General features: G+C 40.9%; 1 protein-coding gene across 1 annotated transcript; it reads right to left on the bottom strand.

Moving 5' to 3' along the window:
* Positions 1–674: 674 nt before the first annotated feature.
* On the bottom strand, positions 675–3,872 carry LOC144680749 (CCN family member 2-like). Its single transcript, XM_078542085.1, has 5 exons — positions 3,301–3,872; positions 2,837–3,056; positions 2,098–2,349; positions 1,504–1,715; positions 675–1,385 (listed from the first exon to the last, which is right to left on the bottom strand). Exons 1-5 carry the CDS (start codon positions 3,361–3,363, stop codon positions 1,089–1,091), a joined length of 1,044 nt encoding a protein of 347 aa, XP_078398211.1. The 5' UTR covers positions 3,364–3,872; the 3' UTR covers positions 675–1,088.
* Between the last annotated feature and the right edge of the window lie 5,073 nt (positions 3,873–8,945).

The raw sequence follows: 8,945 nt of genomic DNA, 5'->3' as shown, positions 1-8,945 counted from the left end.
TGTCGAGACACGCCTGACATCATCGCATGTTATTTTACGTGCTGGTGAGTCAGGCCCACCCCCGCAGGCTGACTGAAAATTCCTGGCCCATATTTCTCTCTGTGAAGCTTTGAAATAGAAAAACTACCTATGATTTTGTGCCTGATTTTAGTTAACATTAGGATCACTGCAGTATGCTGAATGTCTCTTCCAATTTAGATGAAACAGCTGATGGGGAGAGATGAGGGGAATCCACAGTCCGAATTATTTTGGTACAGAGACTATCACCTCTTCCCAATCCCAGATTTGTCACTTATACCCCACTAACCATTTATGCTAATTTGCATGCTTGGTTCAAAATCCTACTGATTTTTTTTTGTTGTTGTGTCAGTTTTCAATGAATGGAGAAATAAAGCTGCTATAAACCTGTATAATTACTACATTTCATGGCACATAGATTGTTAAATTGAGAAGGAATGCATTACCCATTTTTATGTATAAAGGAATGCATTATTCACCACTTTTATAAATACATAAATAAACTATATATATATCAATAAAACTGATCTAAAAAATTACCTTTGATTTGAAATAAATTATATGTTCTGCCAACTCTTAGTATCTCACTGTGGTAATCTGTTAAGTGACAGAAAATTGTTCCATTTGTGTAGATGTATTAAATAAAAAAGCATTAGTTTGTATCAAAAATATATTTTATTTTGAACTAGAAAAGTGCAAACATTTAACTTTTGGTCACACTTCTCAAATGTTATAATAACTGTTCAAAAATAAAAAAGAAATCAAAGAACAGTCATTTTGTCAAGTCTATAACTACAGTATTCAAGCAATAAACAATATAAGGCACATACATTTAAATTAACTTAGACAACTGTACACATATGTACATTATTTACAATGATATTACAACTAACAGTGTACAAGCAATGCAGTTTCAAAATCTAGGCTGAGTGCTCTGACATGTTTCCATTTCTCAATTGATAACTGATCATGTTTCAGCGTGCCAATATTTTCCTTTGTGTTACGCAGTGACCTTTGTATAGGAGATGGAAAACCTTTCCAGTTAAGAAGTCTTAAATCGATAATATAGTTTATGCCATGTCACCCATCATTTTCCTGTAATACAAGGACTGAAAGACATCATTGTCCATGGGGCAGTTATAGTGGCAGGCACAGGTCTTGATGAACATCATCTTCTTCTTTACGAGTTGGCCATCAGGACATTTGAACTCAACAGAGAGAGTAGCGGTTCTGTGAGGGGTGCAGCATCGGCCATCGGTGCAAACACCACAGAATTTGGCTCTGTAAGACTTCACACTGGTACAGCCAGAGAATTCAAACTTGGTAGGTCTGTAAACCTTTGGAGTGCGGATACACCTTTTGCCCTTCTATGGGGTGAAAGAAGATAAAATTCCATTAAAGAAAATATTCAATGCAATATAAATCAAAATAAATCTTGATTGCATTTTTAAAATTAATTGATCTGGGAAGGGCATTTTCTTTTACCTTAATGGTATCTGTCATATCCATTTCACAAGGTCTAACCATGCAGAGTCTCGTCTGTTTCTCCAGTCTGCACTCTCTGTTGTCATTAGTTACCCGGCTGGAGATGCCCATTCCACAGGTCTTGGAGCAGGCACTCCATTCAGTGGTCTGTACAAGGCAGTTGGCACGGAACATGGAAGGGTCAGGGCCATAGGTGGCTTCTTCTCTGTAAGCTGTATGAAGAAAAATAATAATAAATCAACTGTTTGGCAACATGACAGGCAGGGACCAGGATTGCATTAAATACAGAATAAACATTAACAGCTGTTCATTTCTGTTGAACTCAAGCTGTTTACTGTTACTAGCTAGTTAAAATTAAGTCAGTATGTTTTAAAGATTGACAAAATAGACTCAATAAAAAAAGTAACAATGTCTGGGTTGCTGAATTATAATACATTGCTATGCTGAATCAATTCTATTATGTAATTTCAGTTTTTTTTCTTGTTTCATTTTATTTCATCTGATGGTTTCAAAGCACACAGCCTTAGTGTTAATGTTGTTTGCCTAAAGGTGTCTCTTTGGAGCTGAATATTTAGATGATAATAAGAACCTTACCTGCAAGTGCAGGCCCAACCATGGTGTGGCGTCTGGGTTCTTCACAGACCCATTCTTCACAGCACTTGCCAGGCACTTTAACCTTCTTGGGCATGGGACAATCTGGACTAGCCAAGCGAATCTCCACACTGCAGACAGGGACACAGCCAATGGAGCCATCCAGACAGGTGCACTTATACTTGCATCCACTTTGAAAGGTCTCACCATTCCTGTACACAACACCATCAAACAAGCAAGGAGCCCCTTCTTTAGCTGCAAAAGACAACATTAAGATATTCCTGTAAGCAATTTAGTTCAACTGACAAAACATTTCAGATAACAGTAAATATGCGATAAACACTGCAATTTCACTACAAGTATGATTCGGAACAGTTTCAACAGCAGAGACTAAATTATTCATCAATTCAGGAGGGAATATATAAAATTAATTTGCTAATCATACTACCGCACTGATACAATATGAAAGGGCCAATGCCAGTAAAACATGAGTGTGTACATGCTTCCACAGAAAGCTCTCCTCATCTAATCCAGTTTAATGATATTAATCTCCATAATAAAAACAGAAGATGTTGTATAAACACCCAGCAGATCGAGTAGCAGGTTGCCCGACTTGCTGAGCGTTTCCAGCATTTTCCGTTTTCATTTCAGATGTCCAGCACTGACAGCATTCTGCTTTTGCCTAAACCTCCACAGCTGCTAAATTGAGGGCTGATGTGTGTATAGAGCTGGCGGTTCTCACCTGCACAGACTCCGACTGTGCTGTACGTGGCGGATCCGAAGTCGCAGAACAGGCCCTTGTGGAGGTCGCAGGGCTGGCGGCGAGTGCACACCTCGCCCGCTTGCTTGGCGCAGACACTGCAGCAGCCGCAGCCGTCAGTGATCAGAGAGACGCCGGGAGGGCAGAGCGGCGGCTGCTCAGGACAGTGACAGGGAGCTCGACACTCATCGGCAGCAGATACCTGTAAAACACAACACAATCTTTCCAATCAGCCCCACAGGAAGGCGCAGCGCATCTTAGACAGCTACAACAACAAAAAATACAAACACGAACCATGGCATTTTAAATAAATCTAAAACTCCTCAGTAACGTCGGCTGCTGTATAACATGTAAGGATTAAAGTCGACTGCCCCATTTTAAAGCAAGTTTTAGAATATTCACGTTAACGTCTCAAATCTTGCCGCAAAATGCAGTCACTAACTCACCAAATAAGCCAATGCCAACAGCAGTAATGGTGCAAACTTCATGCTCTTCAGTCCCTCAAACATTTTCACTCGACTTCTCAGTTGGACTTTCTCAAGTTCTTTTTTTCCCCTCCACTTGCACTTGTAGGATCGAGTCGGTGTGTTGAGGATTGCTCCTGTTCTCTCTCTCTCTCTCTCGAGCAGTTAGAGTGTGTTTGAATGGTTGAAGCGTGCGCTTTTTATGCTCTGCCAAGCCGGCTGACGCACACAGCCGGCCGGCCAGCAGCCTCGCCTCTGCATTCCTAGGAAGCCGGCCAGTTCCTGCCTCACACCGGATTGGATGTGACCTCTTGACACAGCGCATACCTCCAACCCAGCAAACAGGCACATTTTCAAAATAAGAGATTGTGCAAACACTTGGCGAAACTGGAGTGACGAGAGCTTTGAACAATGCTGAGAAGCATTCGGTGCTAAAGTAACCAGGAAAGATATTCCAACGTGAAAATATGCCCTGTACACAGAAGAATGCACGTGCATTGCCTGTAAGGCGCAAAGGATAGAGGTCGCTATGAGTATATAAGTGCTATGAATTCAAATCATTTAACAGTGCTTTTACTTTATGACATGGAATTATTTTATTACAATTACTTTATATATACACACATACACATAGAAAGCGTTAGATAAGTATAATGTGTTCGAATTGGCAGGATTGGCATGAGTGCCAGAAAAAATGTTATGTCTACTGAGTTTCCAAGATCTCAATGGAGTTAAGGCGGACGTGTTGGAATGTTGTACTTTTTGATTATTTTTATTTCCCACTGCCCGATCAGATATTAGACAAGTTTCAGACGGCCAGGATTGCAGGAAAGTGGCTAGACGTTATATGTGTGCACAGGAAGCGCACCTTTCCCCCTATAGGTCGTGATCCTAGACATGAGTTGTGAGATCCAGTTTTGAGTTCTGGCAGCTGCATTCGGAAATAAGAAAACCAGTGACGGCTCGCAACCGCAAAAACGCGTCGAGAGAATGTGAAAATCAGCCAGTCTGGGAGGAGGAAGTGTAGCCATCTATGTCAATCTTTGGGTCTAGCTCTGTGCTTGTAGCTTCACAGCAATCGTTTCAGGGCAAACCTGCAAAGCCTGAAATATAAAACATTCAACTAGAAAATATTAATTTCAGGAGGCACAGAAGACACACAGAGATACATCCCATTCCACAATTTAAGTTGATTCTGTCACCGTCATTCAAGAGGTCTCGGATAAAACATACAATGGACTTGGATTTACATAGTGACTTTAATATAGGGAAACAGCCCAAGGCGCTTCACAGAAGCATAATCTGAATGAATGGGCACGGCTAGGTAAGGTCATAGGAAAACCTTGATCAAAGAGATAGGTTTTAAGGGGGGAGTGGGGGGTGGTGAGTTAAAGAGGAGAGAGAGAGGTTTAGGAAATGAATTTCAGAGCATAGGGCCTAGACTGCTGGAACCATAGTGCCAATAAGGAGGTTGGGGGGTGGGGGTTTGTGGGCAAAGGGATGGGGGTTGCACAAGAGGCCACAGCCAAAGACAAGCAGGTTTGTTGGGTTGCAGGCGATCACAGAGATAGGGGTGAGTGAAGCTTTGAAGGGATTTAAACATAATGAGGATTTCACAGTTGAGGCATTTGTGAATCAGGAACCAGGATCAGTGAGCACGATGCAAAAGAATGACCAAGACTTGACGAGGGATAGGATAGGCAGCAGACTTATAGCTCTTTTAAAGTTCATGGGAAATATGCCAGGAGAGCATTGCAACTGTTCAGTTTGCCAATGACAAAGGCATGGATGAGGATTTCAGCAGATGATGGGCTGGGTTATAGCCTGATGTTGGTGATGTTACAGAGGTGGAGGTAGGCAGTCTTGATGATGGGGAGGATTTGGGTTGGAAGTACAGCCCATATCACATAGGATGTTAAGATTGCAAACAGCCTAGTTTGAACTGAACCAAGAGCCAAGGATAGGAAGGAATCAGTTCACACAATGCACATTTTATTGTAGACTACAGATGATTGGTCCAGCATTCTCACTGTTTAACTGGAGGAAATTGAAGCTCATCCAGGACTGAGTGTTGGACACGTGGTCTGACAACACAGAGGCAGTGAAGGGGCTGAAAGGTGGTGAAGAGGTAGTGCATTTGTTGTCAGTGTACAGGTGGAACATGACCTCATGACTCCAGATGATGCCACCAATGGGACCATGTACATTAGGAAGTAAAGGTATTACAGTTAGATCCTTGGGGGACTCCAGAACACAAGAAGTTATTAAGTGGACAGATATAATACTAGGAATGAGCAAAATTGTCCCATTAAGTCCAAAAAGCTAACACAATGTAGTCATAAGGCCACAATTTCTGGATTGATTTTTGGTAAGAAAACAAATTGAATGATTGCCAAGGTAGACAGGGTTTTTTGGACCAATCCATGACTTGTGCACATCGTGTAGGTTAATGCCTAAGCATGGTACTGAGAAAATACTGAGAACACTTAAAAGTGCCATTTCTTGGTTAAGTAATTGGACAATAAAAAAAGTTAAAAGTGTGGGGAGAGGCCTGGGGAAATTGGACTTGTCGACCACTTCCAGAGAGTTTGCACTGGCATTATGGGCTGAACGATTTCCTTTTGTGCTATAATAGCCCATGATTTTATAAGCAAGAGTCCCTGTCTGCCTGCTCAGGTAGGCATAAAGGAATATAACTTCATCTTGGGTGGTAATATAAATGGGCGATAGTGAATTGGCAGTCTGTTTTGCAATCCACCCAATTAAAATTGGGCGAGTGCAGAATGAGCTGCCGATTCATTATTGCCCAGTTAATGCTACAACACAAGGCAAATTTAAACCCTAAATGGTCCCATGGCATTATTCAAAGAAGGGTAGGGAGATCTTTAGTAATGGGGCTAACATTCATCACTCAACCAATGCCATGAAAAACAAATTATCTGGCCAATTATCTAATTTCCTGTTTGTAGGACTTTGCTGAGTTCAAAGTGGCTGCCTCGTTTGCCTATTCTGACTACACCTCTAAAGTACTTCATTAGCTGTGAAGCACTTTGGGACGTTCTGATGATATGAACCGCCCTATAAAATCCAAGCTCGAATATTTAGATTAAAATGGTGAGTATATTTTCAGAAAAGAATAATTAATTTCTTACGACTACAGATCTCTTTCATTTTAGAGTTACTTATAATAATGACGTCTTGAATAAAATCTGCTTAACTTAAAGGATGGATGATTTTAAAATAATTGAAAGATAATTACTTATTTCCAGATGGATTGATTGTAGTTCCTGGTCCAAAACAATAGTTCATCTCATACACATTCATGATAATGTGCAGGAGGATAGAACGTAAGTTTAAGCTGATTAATGTGCTGTTTAAAACTGCAAGTCTTGTTTTGACATTGGCACCATTTTGATGCCCCTATAGAGTACAGATGTGCTTGTTGTCAGAGGCAGTGCCAATCTCCTAAGCAAGCTTTTAATTTCCTGCTTTGGACCAAGAATGCACCCGTGCAAATCTTTAAAAAAAAATGTACCACTGTACTACCTTTTTGGTGTCTGACTACTGGAAGGCAGAAATGTCAGCCAGAAATGCACTATGTGCATCGCCAGCCCGTATGGTCTTTCCCTTGACGTCAAGAAGCTTGTCATCGGTCTGGTAAAGTAGGAGGTGTGATTTCCAAATTGAAAGCAGAGCACTAACGCAGATGTGCAGTTTTAGCAGCTGGTGTTAAAATAGCATCAAAATGTTATTGAAAAACCGACTGCGTAATGATCTCCAATATAATAAGAGTATAAACTTAATTATAATTATACTCCGGGCTGTGCAAATTTCAAGCAGTATGAAAGGTACACTCATACCCTAGCTAATCCAGTTTGGCTCCAGCTGTAATGCATATTTTACATTGAGGAGAATTCAAAATTACTTACAACAATGCAAAATGTGCAACATTATTGGCCGATTGAGGATATTAAATTATTTGCAATAGCGCTACAGGTAAGAACATAGGGACATTATTTCAAACTTGTGAAAGATTAAAGATTTCTGAACAACCTTTTTGGTGACAGGGAACATTTGTACCACATGACGGGCAATGGCCATCTCCACCACAAAAAGGAACAAGCAGCTCTTCTTGACCATAAACGGCACCACTAATGCAAGGTCCCCTCATTCATATACAGGGGGTTATCATTGACAGACACTTAATTGGACTCATCTGTGGAAATCTAGAGCATGGGAGAGTATGGGTACTCTGTTCAATGTTTTAAATTTTTATCCTTCAAAGCTTGTCCATCTTTTAAAAGGCTGAAGTCAGAAGTGTGATCAAGTACTCATCACTCACCTGGATCAGTACAGCGGTAACAACACTCACAAAGCTCATCACCATCCAGGACAGAACAGTCTACCTGTACCCCTGACACTAGGACTCAATATTCACCTACTCCATCACTCCTTGCATTGTGGCAGCATTAACTTCAGGATTAATTGCAGGATTTACTAGAACAACTCATCAAGCTTATTATGACAACACCATGACGAGAACAGAAGGGAACAACATGATCTGCCAGTAGCCCATTTGCACCATCTCGTGTTGGGTACATATCGTTCTTTCTTCATTGTTATTAAGTCAAGTTTCTGGAATTCCCTTCCTGATAATATCATGGGAGCACCATTACAACAGGAACAGAAGCGATTCAAAGAGAAGCCCACTCCCATTTTATCAGTGCAACTAGTAATGGGCAATAAAAGCAATGCTCACATCTCAAATGCCACAAGTAGAAAGACATTTGGATTGAATAAAGAAGGAAAGTCTGTCCACATCATTGATCCATAACCCAGACTTATAATGGAATGTGTTAGATGGGCGAAATGACCTTCTCCTATTTCACATTTTCTCAGACTCATTCAAGTAGTATGTAATTGACACTCCTTGGTCATAGAAGCCTGCGTCTTCAGCTAACATAAAATGAAGTCTCAGCCTTTGTCCGCAGAGCAATTCTCAGGCCACAGCAGGCAATTTGATATTTACTTGCAAATGTATGAAGCATTTATTAGTTCATACTGCAACTGAATTCTGGGTACTGCCAGCAGAGGGCAATCTGTTTAAAATCAGAACACGATTGGGCAGTTTAGGACCATTTCTTCAGAGTATGTGAAAGTATTATTTATTATCATTTTATGCTGCTTATGTAGACAAATGATCATTGCCTTTTAGAGTTATGATTCTCACTCATGTCATTGGAGTGCATCAACTCAGTAGAACTGAATGTTTCTGTATCAGGAGGGGGGTGATAGCGAGGGAGAGTTGGCAGAAACAGCCACTACTCCAGATCTGCACGAAACAAACCAATCCCCTCAACTAGCACATTTGACAATGGATTCAGCTTTTGTATTTCACACATTCCTGGCTGGTCTCCCACATTACATGCTCTGTAAACTTGAGGTCATCCAAAACTCTGCTGCACGTGTCTTAACTCGCAGCATGCCCCCTTCCCCTATCACCCACGTGCTCGCTGACCAACATTGATTCACAGTCAAGCAACATCTTAATTTTAAAATTCTCATCCTGGCCACACCCCTCTCTATCTTAATATGCTCTTCGAACCCTCTGAGAAAACTACACTCCT

The sequence above is a fragment of the Cetorhinus maximus genome, chromosome 5 (assembly GCF_964194155.1).
Source record: "Cetorhinus maximus chromosome 5, sCetMax3.hap1.1, whole genome shotgun sequence".
NCBI lineage: Eukaryota > Metazoa > Chordata > Chondrichthyes > Lamniformes > Cetorhinidae > Cetorhinus > Cetorhinus maximus.
Note: the sequence above shows the minus strand (reverse complement) of the source record. Positions and strands in the feature narration are given on the sequence as shown.

Coding starts and splice junctions, on each gene's coding strand:
- LOC144680749 (XM_078542085.1), bottom strand. CDS start 3,363: ATGTTTGAGGGACTGAAGAGCATGAAGTTTGCACCATTACTGCTGTTG. Junction 3,057..3,300: donor TGTTGGCATTGGCTTATTTG/GTGAGTTAGTGA, acceptor TGTGTTTTACAG/GTATCTGCTGCCGATGAGTG. Junction 2,350..2,836: donor CACAGTCGGAGTCTGTGCAG/GTGAGAACCGCC, acceptor TGTCTTTTGCAG/CTAAAGAAGGGGCTCCTTGC.